This window comes from Labrus bergylta, chromosome 17, assembly GCF_963930695.1.
Source record: "Labrus bergylta chromosome 17, fLabBer1.1, whole genome shotgun sequence".
Classification (NCBI taxonomy): Eukaryota; Metazoa; Chordata; class Actinopteri; order Labriformes; family Labridae; genus Labrus; species Labrus bergylta.
This window is the reverse complement of record NC_089211.1, coordinates 24,287,823-24,305,304: the sequence shown is the minus strand read 5'-3', so window position 1 is coordinate 24,305,304 and position 17,482 is coordinate 24,287,823. Positions and strand designations below refer to the sequence as shown.

The 17,482-nt window shown below is 43.5% G+C and overlaps 1 protein-coding gene and 1 long non-coding RNA gene across 7 annotated transcripts in view; both read right to left on the bottom strand.

The window, feature by feature from the left end:
- LOC136183144 (uncharacterized) overlaps nucleotides 1-17,482 on the bottom strand; it is a 178,877-nt gene that overhangs the window by 91,583 nt on the left and 69,812 nt on the right. The window lies entirely within an intron of this gene.
- LOC110001638 (electrogenic sodium bicarbonate cotransporter 1-like) overlaps nucleotides 1-17,482 on the bottom strand; it is a 41,145-nt gene that overhangs the window by 13,775 nt on the left and 9,888 nt on the right. For 4 of the 6 annotated variants that reach the window (XM_065965505.1, XM_065965501.1, XM_065965503.1 and 1 more), the window contains exons 4-13: nucleotides 13,039-13,171; nucleotides 10,028-10,188; nucleotides 9,754-9,933; nucleotides 9,445-9,543; nucleotides 7,415-7,491; nucleotides 5,979-6,136; nucleotides 5,785-5,872; nucleotides 3,678-3,832; nucleotides 2,622-2,738; nucleotides 2,115-2,289 (exon numbers count right to left, since the gene is read on the bottom strand). In XM_065965505.1, coding sequence (XP_065821577.1) covers nucleotides 2,115-2,289; nucleotides 2,622-2,738; nucleotides 3,678-3,832; nucleotides 5,785-5,872; nucleotides 5,979-6,136; nucleotides 7,415-7,491; nucleotides 9,445-9,543; nucleotides 9,754-9,933; nucleotides 10,028-10,188; nucleotides 13,039-13,171 — 1,343 coding nt within the window. The remainder of the gene's footprint in view (nucleotides 1-2,114; nucleotides 2,290-2,621; nucleotides 2,739-3,677; nucleotides 3,833-5,784; nucleotides 5,873-5,978; nucleotides 6,137-7,414; nucleotides 7,492-9,444; nucleotides 9,544-9,753; nucleotides 9,934-10,027; nucleotides 10,189-13,038; nucleotides 13,172-17,482) is intronic. The other 2 variants (XM_065965504.1, XM_020657124.3) reach the window with 1 other exon arrangement.

Below are 17,482 nucleotides of genomic sequence, written 5' to 3'. Positions count from 1 at the left end.
GAGCCATGAAGTAGTGCCTCATAGTTAAATGTGCTTAGAGCGCCTAATATGGACCTTTGGCAGCAGCGATAATTTACACGAACGAGTCAACAGGGCGATTTATATTTTAGTGTTATTGAAGTTTTGTCCAATCCCTTTTGTTTTGTAGCGAGACAATATGCATGGACATGTGCATCAAAGCCAATTAAGCCGCGCTGATTGGCTCTTTAATGAAGTGACCTTCACCAGTGTGAACAGAAAATAATCCCGGAATCAAGCCTCAGCCAACTTCAGCATCACAATCTATCAAACAATACCGAGGTTTCATAATGCTTCATTTGAACTGAGTAAAACTCCCTTCCAGGTCACAAAGAGGAAGTGCTGCGATTAAATCATAACCGTGTCATGTCTGTTTAAAGGTCACATGTTATGAAAAATACACTTCACCATGTTTCTCTAACATGTGTCTCTAGTCTGTCTATAAACCCCCAATGATAAGAAAAGTCCATCCTCTCCATCTTCTGCCTGCTCCACTTTTCAGAAAATGTGTGCTCAAACAGGCCGTTTGGAGATTTTCCCTTCATGACATCACAAAGGGCAGTAGCCCCTCCCCCAGGTGGGTGACACTCCCACAGCTAGGTGTATGTTCTGCCCTCTGAGTCTGCCTTCTCACCGTAAACAATAGGACATGGAGCGAGAAAGGCCGAGTACACCCAAGCCCTTCCAGAGAGGGGGCGTGGTCAGACACAGCTCATTTACATATTTAAAGGTACAGACACAGAAACAGCCTGTTCTGAGCAGGGCTGAAATAGAGGGGTTTATAGACATGATCAAATACAGGATCAGAGTGGATTTAGAACAAGAAACTTCACACACATGTTTTGAGGAGCTCTGAGACTTCTTTACACTAAAGAGGAGGAGGAGGATATGTCACCTTTGAGGGAGACTTTGATGTTCAGTTCAGAAAATAATGTAACTGGAAGTATTGCATGTCTCACTCACATCCATCATGGTGATATGGTAGTTATGTTTTATATGCATGTATTTATGTCATTGTGCTGTTTTTTTTAAATGGATGTATTGACTGTATGGACCTCTGTTGCAAACCAAATTGCCCCTCGGGGACAATAAAGATTTTCCAAATCCAAATCCATGGATGTTTGTTAGAACCTAATGGGGAAATAGGAGCAGGAAACAGCTGCATTACGTGCACAAAGGCAGCAGCGATCACATGACATTGACGTCATCACCTCGCCCACTCACTCACTCACTCACTGTGGATCTTAACTGAAAATATCTGCCGTGTTCACACATAGGGAGCTGGCAGGAAAGAGTCCAGTTGCCGTTTGTGTGCACTCATGAAGATTGAAAAGTTCTGGAGCTTTTTTTCTGGAGTTTTGTGTGATGTGTGATAAAGGCTCAGATGTATTATGGGAAACGTAGGATCAAGCTTGACCTAAACTTCAGATGAAAGTCGGGATCTGACATCATCTGCCTCTAGAAATGTTGTCCTGCAAATTTCCACTCTCGGCATCAGCTGTTTTTAAGATCAGATTGAACTTTTAGAACAGCTCCACACTTGTCAATGTCACCTCTCCTTCACAGGCGAATCAAAATCAAGAAGGGGCGGGACTTCTGGTATCAGCTTTGTCAACAACAATGGCGGAGGAGTCTTGTCATTTCGAGGGGGAATCTTTAGCTGATGTCAGGACATGACTCCTTTACATCGTTATCAAGTCTTCTTGGTGATGTTTACTTTTAATTAAGCAAATACTAAAAACATGGAACTATCGAAAAACACGCCTACTGACATATCAGAGGGAAGCAGAAGTACATTTTCATAACCTAGCAACAATGAGAGTTGATGAGAAGCGCTCTGTAAAAGGAGATTGTGGTTGCTGCTGGTGGAAAAAGAACACAGGCCCTAATGAAGGGAACTGCAAACTAATCCCAAACTGGACAGATCTGTCTGCAGTTACAGCTTTTTAACTTTTACAATGTAGTTATTTGTGGGTTTCATACATCTAGCTAAATTATGTCAGAAGTCATAACACAAAGTTTCAGATCAACTACTTCAAGGCACCAAATATGCATGAGCTGTGAGATGTGATTCTACATTAGGGGTCTTTCTTTACCTGCATGTTCTCTGTAGCATCTCCGAGCAACCCCCCGAACGTGATCGCATTGGTGACCGTGCCCAGGTAGATGAACAAGATGGCCGACAGGGACTGGATGTGCAGAGCGTCGTAGAAGTCGCTCGCAAAGAACGGCAGCTTCCGCTTGATGTCCAGGATGAGCCCTCCACAGAACCTTAAAAAAATAAAAAATAAAAATGCAAACAAACACGTTTAGCAGCTCCTTTAAATGTCATAACTGTGGCAGCAGATAAAGAAAGGACAGCCTGTTCCTGAAGTATGAAGGAAGAAGTTATCTAGTTCTGAAACGCTCCGAGCCATGCCGGGAATACTTCCTTGTTGCAAACTTACTTGCAAGAAGAGATAATTAAGACTTAAATGTTTTTCCTGGTCATGACTTTGACTCGCACAAGGGCTGTAGTGTCACTTTTTTTTAGTTTCTACACAGTTTATTCAAAGATGCACCTCTGAGGATGATGTGTTGTTAAGAAATTGAGTTCTTCTTACTTTCTAGTTCTCTGAAGCTCCTCTCCGACCTCGTGTCCTCCTCCACCTCCGTGTCCCGCATCGTGGGGGGTGTCGCCGTTCATCTGAGGCGCCTCTAATCCAGCGTACATGTGCTTCCTTTTTAAAACAAGACAGACAGACAGACCATCAGATTTATGTTTCCACACAAACAAAAATCAATCTCAATATGTAAATAAAGTAAACATCTGTATGTCATGGAAAAGGCCAGTAAAGGTGTTTTTATTGTAGAAATAGAACAGTGGATAGAGACATATCAACGAGGGTGTGAGGCCAGAGTCGAACCCAGGACTGCCCACTTCGAGGACTCTACAGCCTCTTTACATAGGGGCGTGCAAACTAACCACTGGGCCATTTTGGGGCCTGTCCATTTAAAGTTTTAAACCAAGAAACTTGTGCGTGAAACCGGTGTTGAAGAATTAAGCCAGAGTGAAAGTGCAACAAACTGCAGTTCCTGGAGTTTTACAGCAGAAATAAACATGTTTACAGCTAGGGATAAAAACAGTTTGGGGCCTTTCAGCCCGTTTCTTAAGGCAAAAAGTTGTGCGTAAATCTGCATGATTACAGGTGCAGCTGGGTTGACTGACAGCTGGGTGGTTGATTGTAGCTCTTAGCAAGCCTCTGCAGAAGTAGCCTCTGCAGACGTAGCCTCAGTGACGACACACATCGGTTTCTGAATAGCTGTCAGGAAGCCCATGGCTCCTTGGCGGTTGCTATATTGGAAAACGCTGAGCCCTATGTAGGCCTGTGTTGTTGTCCTGTGTGCTCTGCTAGGTGTAAGGTATTACTGTCCTGTCTTATGCTGTCTGGCTTTTAAGTGTCTTACATGTGCTTCTAGATCTACTATATTTTGGTTCCATCTTAGTCTATTTATGTCGATGTAGCTGTGCCAGGGGGCCTTAAGCCTCCTGCAACAAGTCCGGCTGTCAGTCAACATAGCCCCACCCCTAATTATGCAAATGCATGCATAACAATTAGGCCTTTAAATAATCAAAAATGATGAGTTAAAAGTGATTTATGGTGTAGCTTAGAGCAGACCTCTTATCTGAGGAGGGCAGAGACTTGGGGGGCTCTATCCTGATGTCGGGGTCCCACTCTCCCGGGGGAAGGACGATGACCTCATCCAGGAACTCCTCGATACCCGCCAGCAGGTCCTGTCTGTCCTTCGCTTTGTAGGCAATGTCGTGGAAAACCTGCAGGACAACAAACCATTAGCAACATCATATTAATCAGACAAATACTACGTCATATGTCCCAAAGTCTGTTGTTTTATCTGTAGTTTACATTCAAGATAAAAACCTTGATCTGTACCTAAAAATTCAGGATTGAGAAAAAACAAAAAACCTAAAAATGTGCAACTGCTCCATCCCAGAGACTTCTGATAACAGACTGTGAAATGACGGCATCCCCCTGGATTTATCTGAACTCTTTCACAATGTAAACAAATACAGAGACCTAATCTTTGATACCCACCGATACAAGCCGGTAACTTACTACTGAGAATCTGATAAACCTCTAACTAAACACACACACAACGTCAGAGAGGGTAAAGTTTAACCTGAGGAAATCCAGGAAAAACACACTTCCTATCCCGCGTTGTTGACACATGAGATACAGCGGGGAAGAGTCGGGGGATCTGTGGGAATGTGTGAGTTAAGGTGCTCTCAGGGTTAAGGACCCCTGTTGAAATGTGTGTCAACATTCCTGACAACTCGGAGAGGTTGAGTCAGAGCGGAGTGGAGACACACACCAGAGAGACACAGAGCAGACGGAGCTGGAAATACTGGAAAATACAACGAGCCTGTAATGACTAGATTGTATTGACCTCTCTACTGCTGACAAACGAGTCTCTAATTGAGCCACAAATTGGTTTCTGACAACCAGACTATCCAGAAAACCTGTGATAAGAGGTGTCAGATAGCCTGGTGGTCATGATGCACGCCTGAAGTAAAGAGGAAATAGACCTCGTCATAGCGGCCCGTGGGTTCAAATGTGACCTCTGCCCTTTGCTTCATGTCATCCCCCACTCTCTCTCTCTCCTCCCAACATTTCCTGTGTCCTTTCAGCTGGCAAAAACAGCCCCAAAATAAATAAATAACAAAGAAAAACTGCAGTTATTAAAGGAAGAATGAGCGACTTTTTGATCCAGTAGATGTCGCCCTTGAGCACCAGCATGAAACCAAAACAAACTGCTGTTTTAGCTTCACCTCTGCTATTCTGAAGCCTCCGCTCTCCTGTAGAGACACACCTCCAACCCCTCTCCACTCACGTTTGCACAAAAGGAGTTATCAATTTGAACGCACCATAATTAAGCAGCGGGCAAAATCGTCCTTTCCTCGAGCTGCAAATCGCCTTTGTCCTGCATTGTTTTGCTAGCATGCTAATGTTGACAGTATTTGTAGACCTGTGTTCTTAAATGGAGCACAGCTTCTCTCTCTCTCTCTCTCTCTCTCTCGCTCTCTCTCTCTTTTCCCTCGCAGCAACTTTGGGTTTTTAAAAATAAGATATGATGAGATCTGGGCGGTTTACTTTTTAAAGATTTGGGACTTTTTGATCCCATCAAATCATTAAAATAACAGAGATTGTGTTGCATGGAACATGTGGTATCAAAAACTTTTCCTAGTGCAGAAAATGCGTTCACAAAAACTTGATGCACTCCCTGGTAAAAAAACAAAAACAAAAACAAAACAACCCTATGTAGGACCTCACAAACAAACTCATCAGCATCAGTGTCATGTACGGTGGAAAGAATAGGCGCCCTTAATCTTTGGTCCAGCAACTTCCACAAAGCCTTAACGAGGTATTCCACCAATCCGGAGGATAGGCGTTCCAAGAGAGAGCTCCAGATGCCCTTAACTTAGGTTCACAACCAATTACAGCCTAATCAGTCCAATCAGAGCGTTAAAGGATGAGCTCAGCGGCTTCAGAATAGCAAACGATCCTTCTCATTGTCCTGCAGCGCTGAAGCTTCACAGATTCAAACAAACCAGTGTTCATGGTGTTAAATGTTGTGCTAGGACTTGAAGCACAAACGATGCATCTTAGGGTTCAAGGTCAACAGTAGAACTTTCTCGTATCAAAACAAAACCTTGATGCACAGTTAAGATTGAACTTTTAAAAATAGTTAGTCAAAGTGATGATGTACCTCATCCGACATCAGCGTGGCAATGGCTCTTCCGATTTCATGATAGGACTTAGCTTTGCCTTTGGGGCCCAGCAGGACAAAGAGAAACCTGAGAAACAGCAGGAATACAAATCACAAGGTCACATTTAGAGATCGAGGAATGGATTGTTTCCAAGTTCTTTTTGAAGTGAAAATGTCATTGTTGTGTGCGTTACCTCGTGGGCACAGGGACTTCAGTCAGAGCGCCCAACATGACGGCCTGCTGCAGACGGACAAACGCCACGAAGGGAGTCTCCAGGAAGTCTACCTCTCCGACCAGCACGTTTGACGCCTCTGCATCACGGGGCAGCTTCTTCATGAATTTATTCTTTAACTGTAAGAAGAAAGAAAGAGACAGAGAGGAGGAGAGGAGAGGACATGCGAGGAGGGGAGAGGAGAGGAGGGGAAAGGAGAGGAGGGGAGAGGAGAGGAGAGGACACGAGAGGAGAGGAGGAGAGGAGAGGAGAGGAGACAGACAGACAGAGAGGAGGAGAGGAGAGGAGGAGAGGACACGAGAGGAGAGGACACAAGAGGAGAGGAGGAGAGGAGAGGAGACAGACAGACAGACAGAGAGGAGGAGAGGAGGAGAGGACACGAGAGGAGAGGAGGGGAAAGGAGAGGAGGGGAGAGGAGAGGAGAGGACACGAGAGGAGAGGACACGAGAGGAGAGGAGACGAGAGGACACAAGGAGAGGAGGAGAGGAAAGGACAGGAGAGGAAAGAGGAGAGGAGGAGAGGGCACGATAGGAGAGGAGTAGAGGAGAGAAGGGGAAAGGAGAGGAGGGGAGAGGGGAGAGGGGAGGAGAGAGGAGAGGACATGAGAGGAGAGGACACGAGCGTAAAGGAGAGGAGATAGACAGACAGAGAGGAGGAGAAGAGAGGACAGATAAAGTTAGGGAGTGAAAGAGTTGTAACTGCAGAAGTTCATTTCACACTCCAAGTCTTGCTCCCGTTTTCCTGTCACATGCCGTACTGTACGATGATTTGTGTGACGTTTGAAACAAAAGTGGAGCGATTAAAATGCAATTAAAAAAAAGGAACATGGCAGAGACTTATGTGGTGTCCTTAAGAACAGGCCGTGCCCGCCCTTTCCTTGTATTATGTGCAGAGTGACTTTATGCTACCTGATTAAAAAAACAAACAGCCCAGGAAACGTCTCCTTAACTGACATGCAAAGTGAAATCTGCTCCCTTTGGATTGAACTCCATGAAAGAAAAAGACTCCCACTTCCATGGAGTGGATGATTAACTCCAGCCTTGTTGTTTTTTTTTTGGGGTCAACGGGTTCTGACACGCATGCAGATTCATCAACTGTTGCTGGAGCGTTAATTCAGGTTGTTTCACTTTAGCTGCCTCTGGGGTCTTTCTCTCCACGTCCGGTTTGAAGGTTGCTACTCGATCATGAGTCATGGCAGGAGAGAGAAACTGAGGATAGAAACTAACAGTGAGCTTTTTGTATTAGAGGGAGGACGGCCAGGCGGGGGGGGGCGGGGGGTTCTTATCTATCTGTACAGTATGTGAGGCTCACAAACTAGTGCACTAACACATGACCTGCTTTGTGAACAGAGTCCTTTAAGTATCCTCAAAGACAGACAAGAGACATTCAAATATTACCTGATCCTTCTCTGGTTTGTCAGAGAAGTCACTCAGGCTGTTGGAGGTGAGGTTTCTATGGGCAGTGGTCGGACTACCTGCAGAGAGGGGGGGGAGACACAGTTGAGGACACACAATGGGGCAGAACAGTAAATGAGACATTTTTGGGCCCAGGTGGAAAAACGAATCCAAGAAAAGAAAAGAAGCAGCAGGTACAAGTACACGAAGAGAGCCAGAAAACTAAAGCTAAATGTGGAGAGGCTTAAGCTTTAGGACTTATGCCAGATGGCCTTTCATTCAGAGAGAGAGAGAGAGAGAGAGAGGAGAGTGAGGATAGCAGGCCGTCTTAGGTCAGCTGCTTATGAGCGTCAGCAGAAACATGCATGGGATGAGATTTTTCACTTATTGAACAGCACAGTTTTGAAAACAGTCCATCACTTCAAATCACTGCTGAAGACAATGTTCAAAACACTCTTACGACTGATTTAAGCTTTCTGAAGCCGCAGAAATGTTTGATTTGTGAGCGTTTTCTCTGTTACTGATTACTTTCAGAGCCGCAGCCAATGTTCTGACAGGCTGAGATAAATGACCAGCCGCACATTATGCTTCAGAGAGACTAATTTACAGAATACATTATGCTTTAACCGTATACACCAGAAGAGTTGAGACCATGTGACAAATGTGAACAGAAACAAAAAAAAAAGTGTTGTTTTCACACATGCACTCAGGTCAGGCAGCCCTTTAATAAAATCTACTTTAATCTACTGCACCTCACAGCGGAGACTGTTACTGTAAGAAGGGAGGGGGGGTAGAAAGGGTAGTGGGGTGGTAAGATAAATATTTTTTGCCTTTGTATCAATGCTTGCTGTGATTGGATGTGTTCACAGTATCATTGAAAGTGCGGAGAAGAACATACTAGTGAGCAAAGCGGCTTCATTACGTGCACCAAGATGTCATTCCCTCCCTCCCCCCCTTTCTTTCTGCTCGCTCTCAGTGAATTTTAGTGAATTTTCACGTCTGCTCACCCGGTCTGTCTGGGAATTCTGGGAAAAAGTTGCTTTGAAAAATAGAATCTGTTCATGTTCAGCGCTCCTAAAAATGTCAGGAAGTTTTTGGAAGTTTTGTGCGCTTGTTAAAACACTGTATAATTTCTCTAAACCAACAGTCACTGTGAATATACATATACTGTACGTATATATATATATTTAATTAAATGAGAATATACGCACACTTATTTATGTAAACACTGTAACTGACATCTTATTTGACTCATCTGTCACATAACTGCATTTTACTTCTCATGTTACTTCAGCATCTTTTGCACTATTCACCACTGCACTGTTTCATATTTAGTCATGTAAATATTAGTCTTTTCTTGTTATTGTTTATATTTAATGTTGTACCTTGTATTTAATGCATACCTGGCCAATAAATCCAATTCTGATTCTGATTTGCAAAAACACTGAAACAGCATGATTGATTGAAAAAACAGCACAAAATCAACATCAGATGTTGAAACTGAACTTTTCAATTTTTTGGGGGGGATGAATGTTTGAGCACATTTTGAATTTGATATCAGCGCATGATCCCAACTCTTTTTGGAAACATGGTTTTAAAAGAAATCACTTGTTAGCCCTCCACATAAACTGTTGCGTGCTAAAAAGGTTTGTGAACACGTGGTCGACTTTCTGCAGCACATAACAAAGCATGACAGCTGAGCCGGTGCGGTCAGCGCTACAATCTGTTCACAATGTGAAACAATGTTGAAATGTTTAAGAAAACAGCCTTATGAGAACTTTCCAACCATCATATCTGTGCCAAAACAATGTCCATTTGACATGCTGTGCTCTTTCTTTATATTCATTCCTCAGTAATTCATTTTACTGGCTCCCTTTATCTGATATCACATTGGTGCCAAAAATCAGGCTGATTGTGTTGATGTGTTTCTGGTTAGCATTTGCATTAGTCTGTAGCTATAATGCTAGTTCAGCAATACACACACAATGCATCTATGCTGCTTTTTTAAGCCGTAGTGCTGCAACCTCACTTACAGAGGTATCCCATGCTGGAGCTCCTCATGACCTCAGACGCTTCCTCTAATTCTTGCGGGCTTAAACAAGGCACGGGGTGCTGCTCGAGGGGGTTGCGTGCTTTAACGCCCAAGATGCCCAAGAGGAAGATCAGAGACACCACAGACCCCGAAGAGAAGTTGGGAAAAGAAAGAAGAGAAGAAAAAAAAAAAAGAACAATGGAAACAAAGGAGTCGTAAGAGTTTATGTTAGGAAATGAAAATCTAACAGAGTGGTTAGTTTGGAGGATATGAAAGACAGAAAAAAAGAGCTCATTTTATCAGCTTTTACCATTCTCTTGGTTGGAGAAGAGCCTACTTGCACTTGAAACACTCTTGCCGATGTCAGCGAGAGAGCGCAGATTGGACTTCTTGGTCTGGTGGCGATGTTTTCGTAGCAGCGTGTACATGACCTTCTCCTTCAGCTCCGGCTTCAACTGCCCGCTCTCGATCTGGCTGTCTGTGATCACCTCTGCCGTAGAAAAAGAAGGATGAACATTAGGCTACACGTTGCGCCTCAGAGTACTTTGATTCCCCCCCACTGTGAAGTTTCAAACCCTTCTTACCGACTACTTGTGGCAGCGTGGTGGCCTCCAGGTCCAGCATGATGGTTCCCTTCTCGATGTGCGTTTTGAGCTCCATCAGGCTGTGTAAGGACAGCGTGGCCACATGGGGTTTACTCCAGCGCTCGCCGCCCTTCTCCACCTTCTCCTCGAACTTGATCCATCTGTCAGGAGGGAAGCGTAGAGGTGTGTAAGGGTGGTGTTTGGATGAGCCTGCAGAGGGCGCATTATGGATAGTCCCAATATGAAACCAAGGAGTTCATAAGACGGCTTCAAGCCTCTTTGTAAGCCGGTGAAACCTCTGACATAGACTCTCTTCTACCAGCACTGAAGAGCAGACCCTACCCTGGCAGCCCTGCAGCGTTCTGCCCCCCCACCCGAAGGCTTCCAGATAGCTGACCATTCAGAAGAAAGTGAACCTTGACGTTTACAGCCAACAGTGTACTGTGAGCAACAAGCAGTGCTTTCTGTTGACTCTTTTCAGTTCTTTGATTCAAGTTAAATTCATTTGACTTCAATTAATTTAAAAAAAATGTAATTTCTCTGATGCAATGAGCACAGCTAAGGGGCATCAGGACTTGTTGCTAGCCGAGCTGCTACCTCCCAACTGGCCACCACTAATTGTTTCCCCAGAAAACATCAAGTCACTTTGATTCAAATTTAAAATACTTTTCTTTTTTTTAATGTTTCTCTCTAAATATGTAGCCAATATCACTCTAAAGGGGGCGAACACACAAGCAGCAGGACGGGCCGCTAGCCCAGCTGCTGCTAACCAAGTTGCTGCTAAAGATAGCTTACCTTGGAATTAGGCTACTTAGCAATAAGGACGGCAATCATATCACATTTAAACATGGTTTACAGCGGCTTAAAAATCCCTTGTATCCGAGAGGTAGTCTTGTCCAAATCTAAAACATTGGATCTACTGGAACATCTTTGCTAATAGAAAATGTCTCTGTATTATATTGATATATAAAAGTGCACAACAGTGGCTTTGCAAGCTTGTGAAGAAATACGGGCTGCAAACAAAAAGGCGACAAGACGTTTCCTCTTTTCTTTACAAAACAACCCGACCGTGTTTTGAAACGGTCACAGTAAGCTACAGGAGGCGAGACTACGGGAAGCAGGACGCCGTAGCAGTAACATAATAAATCAGTAGACTTGAGCAAAACATGCTGAGCTGCACGGCGTCAGTTGTGTGTTGTTGTTTTTTTAACTTCAAGACCACACATGGCTTAACACGAGAAACCACACTCTGTTGCTGCTACCGCGGATGAGCTAGGCATTAAAAGGTAAGACCCAGGACAAGGGCTCTTTTTTAAACAATAATGCCTCACATGTCAGCGCTACAAAAGAGCCATTCTCCTGAGGCCTGAGGATGGGGTTTCCTCAGGGGGATAGAGTATCCCTCTGGCTGCCGTCCACACGCCCTGCGACCAGACGTCTTGCTTTATATGTTAGCATGAGTCTGAAGACAGCGATGACCTCGAGGAGTGCATTTATACTCCCTATTGGACAACCCCCCCTTTTCCCCTTTTCCTGACGCAGGACAAAGAAATGCTCATCACCAGTCGGCTTATTTTGTGTATCTGTATTATTGCAGATCAGTGTACTTCTTGTGATCAAAGATACAACAGAAAACTTGAGTCTTTTTCGATTCTCTGATTTTTTGAAATTATCAAAATCCAAAACAAAAAAGCCAACCAGAATTTACATTTTTAGACACTTCAAATCCACCATTACCCCTTTACCTTTTCTGAAGATTATTTCCTTTTTAATATAGATGGAAATGGAAATAACAGGAGCAAAATGTCCTGTCTTGCACGTGTGTGAAAACATGACACTTGCTGACTGTTTTATAGAAACAAAAGTCGGCAGAAACTTGACTGATTGTAGAATTTGTTGATAAATCTGTGCATGACTCCTCGAGCGTGATACATTGCAAGTTTTTGAAAAGTTTTTTTTAACCAGCTCTCATTGCAAAATGATCGACCCCCGTCTTTGCCTGTCTGCACAGGTGCGGAGTCATAAAGTACAAAACACTTGTTAAAGTTCCTGTGAGGAGTTTAAAGCCGGTTATAAAACAGACTGATGTCTCTTTGTACGCTGCAAACTCAAACGAGACCGTCACAGAGTCGATAGGTTATTTCCATATCGATATTTTTATTTGCCTCTCCGCCCTGTATATGTGTCAAAGTGATTCACAGCACACTTCCAAAGCAGCCTGTTTTATTGCGAGATGCATATTAGACTTTTAAAATAAAAACGGATGAGAGTTTTTGTTTCCTGGATGAAAATGACTTGCACATGCAGAGGTCATGGTTTGTCATAAACATAGGTGCAGAATGATATTTGAGGAACTCTGGTGTCTGTGTCTTAAAAAGGAGGAACTTCTCTGTTTTTTCATTTTTTTAAATTTTGTTTGAAGACAGAATAATTAAAGCATAATCATCTGCCAAAACAAGACAGAAGAAAATGATTTTATAAGTCAACTTTTAACGTACTGCCAGGACGTTTTAGTGGCTGTCCTTTTGTCTCCTCTGTCTGCTAATGTAATCAAATCATTTTAAATCTTTGGGACAAAAGGATCCAGTCAGTGACTTAACATTTACAACCTCAGCGTCTTTAATAAGAAGGCATAAAAAACAGATGTCAGATGTCTAAACTGCATGAGCCCCAGCGCTCAAGTTAACCTCAAGTCTTGTTCTAAACCATGTGGGACTTTCTGTCGTTTCCTGGTCCCACAGAGCAGGTACTCCAGATCCCAGTCAGATAAGAGCAGACTGGGAGTTCACCGACTTATTTCCCTACACATACAAAACACGATTATTCATAAAAGGGATTTTGTTCCGCTGACTGCACTGGGATTGTACAGCAGGAAATTTACGACTACACTGCCCGCGGCTCCTAATATATAAAAAGAAGGGTGGGGTTGGGTTGGGGTGGGGGTGGGGGGGTGTCTGACAGAGTTCATGCCTGGCTTTGAAAGAATAAAAACATTCCACTGAGTGGCTCACCTGGCCGTCTCCTTCCACTCCATCTCCTGTCCGTCCACAGCCAAGAGCTCGTCCAGCTCGGTGAAGAGCTGAGGAGGCGGGGGGCCATCGTCCTCCTCGCCAAGGATGAACCGGATCCTCTCAGCGGGAGAAACTGTGGAGGAGGAGAAAAAGGGCAGGTTAGGGACCGGAAACTTTAACACATTGGATGCAACATGGCAAACACAAAATACCCTCAAAACTAGAGATGATGAAGTAGTTTTTGCACTAGTTGTATTCCTTATTTTTGCAGCATCTTTCATAAAAAACATGCAGAGTAAAGACTGAATGCTGCTAGCCTAGCTTAAACTAAGGGGGAAAGACACTTTAACAAGAAAACACCAGCTAGCATTGCTTTATGAGGGTTTGTTCTTTGACATTTAACCTTCCCAAACTTAGCTAGCAGAGCAGCCTAGTTTATCTAACTCTGCAGGCCGCTACCGAGTCGAGTGTGTGCTACGGGGAGTCAGAGTCGAGGCAGCAGCATTTGACTTGTTAGCTTAGCTAGCTAGCCAAAAGATTGTGAATTGGCTCATTGTTACTGTATCAAGACTTCATAACCAATCAGCTTGGTTTGAGCAATGTTACCGAAATAAACATGGTTGCTGCTAATCCCGATTTTAGAGTAACCTGGCATTTATTTTTTGCCTCTGGCTTCGACGGACTCTCGTATCAGATAATGAATTTCAATGAAAACAGACGGGTCGAGGGTCACAACAAGGTGAGAGTGCTGTCAAGATAAACAGTCCAGATTCAAGATCTGTATCGTCACTCATAACTAGAACTTCTGCAGGTTGGCTCCTGAATATAAGATACATATATATGCATTATAAAATGTCAAATAAAAAGTCATCATAATCCTGTAACACCGGGATGGTTGCAGCCATTACCAGGCCGGTAAAAAAAAAAAATCATCACAGTGACACAGTGGACTATCAGTGGTGCTCTTGACCGGTCTTGATTTAAAATCCAGAGTTCGCCCAGCCTGAGACCGAGAGAAAACTGAGTAAAAATGATTCAGATACCGAGGACGACACCTTCAAAAAGTGGTCTAGTGACCGGCCTTGAGGAAAAAGATTTGGAGTACTACAACACTAATTAAAGCTGATAAATAATTAATTAAAATCCTGATCTGTGTATGTGCAGAGGTGAGACTGACTCTGCACAGCAAAGTGCAAACTAGCTACACATCCCATGCAGAAAACAAAGCATCAACACTCCTTAATAAATCTGACATACATACAGTATGATGCAGGCTGTCAGACACAAGCACAACACTTTTTACAGGACTTGAATCCCGCTGCACCAACAGTAAATCAGATTTTACTCTGGAGTGTGCTTCATGTAAAGTGTATTTCCCTTTAAGATTTTTTTGGACGACCCAAGGATGCAGATGTCAACAGGAAGCGCGAGCATCACTACGTGCTTGTTTCAGGCTTCACTGATGTGCAGAGCAGATTAAAACTCTGCTCTGTGATGGATGACTCTTAAATATAGAAAAAGTGCTTTGATTCAATTTAGGAGGAAAAAAAGCTTTGCCAACACCCTCATGAGGAAGAACTTATGTAACGTTTACTTCCTTGTAATAAAAAGGTGTGACCTGATCTGTATCACTGCGCTGACCTGTGAAGTACGGCACATTGTTCTTCCCCGTCTTCCAACAACCAAAAGTCTCCCCCCACCCCCCAGTGTTTAATTTCCTTGCAGTGTAAGTCTAACTAGTCCAAGCACTTCTTTCTTGCTCGCATTTCTAGGAAAGTTGTGCAACGGTGACACAAAAAGAAGGCGAGGTGGCGAGTTAAGAGGCGACTTATGACCCTTATTCTGTTGAAACGCTGTGCCAGGTAGGACCGCACAGGTTGATACTTTGACAACGTGACAGTGCCTGTAACCTTTTAATCCCGACACAGCACACCCAGGCTTCATTTAGGACGCTCGATTTTAAAAATAGTACAGTTGGACCTGTTCTACTGTGGCGAGAAAACCTAATGCTAAGCTACATGAAGGTCAGGATCCAAGTCCGCGGGAAAGAGATGACATTTGGTGAATGAAAAGTGCTGCTGTAAAGTCTGATTCTATGGATGAACAGGCGGGCGACAGTGTTTGCATTTACACAAACACATCCCCATGTTTGAACCGTACACACGTCCAAACGACACTGAGGGCGTCATTAAATGCCACAGAGGTTTGGAAAAGGTCTTAAAGAAAACTGGCTGGTGTGTATTATTGAGACCTGTGCAGACATTCATGAGCAAACGACAACTTTCATACAGCTACTGTTTTACAACACTACGCTTAGCTGAGCACTGAAGAGTTGTTAAGCTGTTATCAGATCAACAAATGCTTAATCTGTTTTCCTTTCAGAGTTATGTGTTGGCCTTTTCTTCATCTCCCCCCCCCCCGACCTCTTACAAGATGTATTAAAAAAACGCTCTTAACAGCACCTCCGCGATGATACCTGTGTTTGTTTACCTGCAGCTCCATTTTGCATGACTCATGGAACGCTGATTCAACAAGACAGACAAAATGTGAGCAAACCCGTATCATAACAAAAGGGACCTTTAGGTGACGGAGTGCATACACTGGCATGAGGCCTTATAAAAGGAGGATTACAGCATTAGAGGAGCTAGACGTGTGAAGAGGAGGAGGGAGGGTGGGGGGGGGGGGTTTACTCAAGAGCTTGTCTCTGGACTGACAGCTTGATGTGATGAAGGAAAGGCCCTGACACAACCAAGCAGACGGCAAAGAACTAGTGGCCTCACGTCTTGGTCAAAAAAGTTGCACTTGAACACACCGCAAAGACTACAGCCGACCACCACTGAGAGGAAATAACTCTCCATGCCAGCAGGGGGCGGTAGTCCGTTTTTAATGATACAAGAAGACCATTTTCACACCGCTGTCGGTCATCACTCGGATTACAGGTCGTCTACTAACGGAGAATAATGTCTGATTAAAAAAAAGTTGAAAATGGCGCTGGCGTTGTCAGCTCTTAGTCTTTCAGTGAAAAAGGAAATGAAGGAGACAAATAAGGAGAAACCTCACTAATGAGTGAAAGCATGGATACTACAGCGGCATGCTCAAGGAGCTTTACTGAACCTGAGAGGAGAGATGGAGAGAAATGAAACCTCCCAACAGCCAATCAGAGAGATTCCTCTCACCGACTCAACATGTCAAATCGGCCAAAAAAAAAAAAAAAAAAAGGCAGAAGGAGGCCGACGGGTAGCTACTGAGCCAGACACACCGCAAATTGAGGGTGTGACCGTACGTGTGTTAAAACACGCAGGTGACTTAAAACCCATCTGTTCAAGATCGCCTACTCACTTTTACATTTCATTTCTTTTATTGTATGCTGATTTTATCCATCGCTGTTTTTTTTAAATGTTGATTAGTGTCCTTGTGTGTCTTGAAAGGCGCTTATGAATAACATTTATTATTATTATAAAAAAGGTCAGAATGGAGAAACCGTTCATCCATGTTGTGCTTTATTTCTCTCGTTAACAGCGTTGGTTAAATCGAGCCTCACATTCAGAAAAAGAATAAAAATGCTCCATGAAAGGACACTTTTTTAAAACGGGTTTAAACTGGAATCAAATTTTTTTTTTTTTTTTAAAAGGTGTTGAAGAGGGAAAGTTTTTTTAGATTTATTTTTTGGGGGATTTCATGCCTTTTTTTATTTTTTGAAGAGATCGGTCAGTGGATAGAGTCAGAAACCAGGGAGAGAGAGTGGGGGGAATGACATGCAGGGAAAGAAGCCAAAGGTCAGATTCAAACCCGGGCTGCCAGCTTTAAAAAGGAATTTAGCCTCTGTACATGGGGCAGGCGTACTAACAGCTAGAGTACCAGCGTCCCCAGAGAGCGAGATTAACATTTACATGAACTGATCTAAAAAAAGAAATACGTACAGTGTGAAGAGTTTCCCCTGATTACATCCTGGCACCTGGCTGTATACTCTCAGCATGTACGTGCATGTTTGAGATTATGTGTAGAACGATTCAGTCCTTTTGGAAGACAAGGAGTGATCTTTGCATCACTTTCTGGCATGTTAAACAGCTGTTTCTGTTCAGTGCATGTACCCCTTATTGTTCCATAACTACATCATGAACTGAACTGAACTGAAGACGCCTTCAGAGGAGAGGTGAAGCGTCTTCAAGATCTTCAACCTTCAAAAGTCCAGTTGATTTTGGATGAAGTGTGTTTTTAATTCTAGATTAGCCTTTCTTTATGTTCAGGTTGTTTGAGGGGCAAGTCCTCTTTTCCCACCGTTTTCAGACCTTAATGGTTACTTCCACAAAACGAACAGCAGAGCGTAAACACGGCCATGACGCCGGCTTCCTGGATGTGCAATTTAAAAGGTGAATTCCAACACCGTGCTAATTATACGTCTTCTAAAATAGCTGGTGGTTTAAGCCTTCATCTTTACAGATTA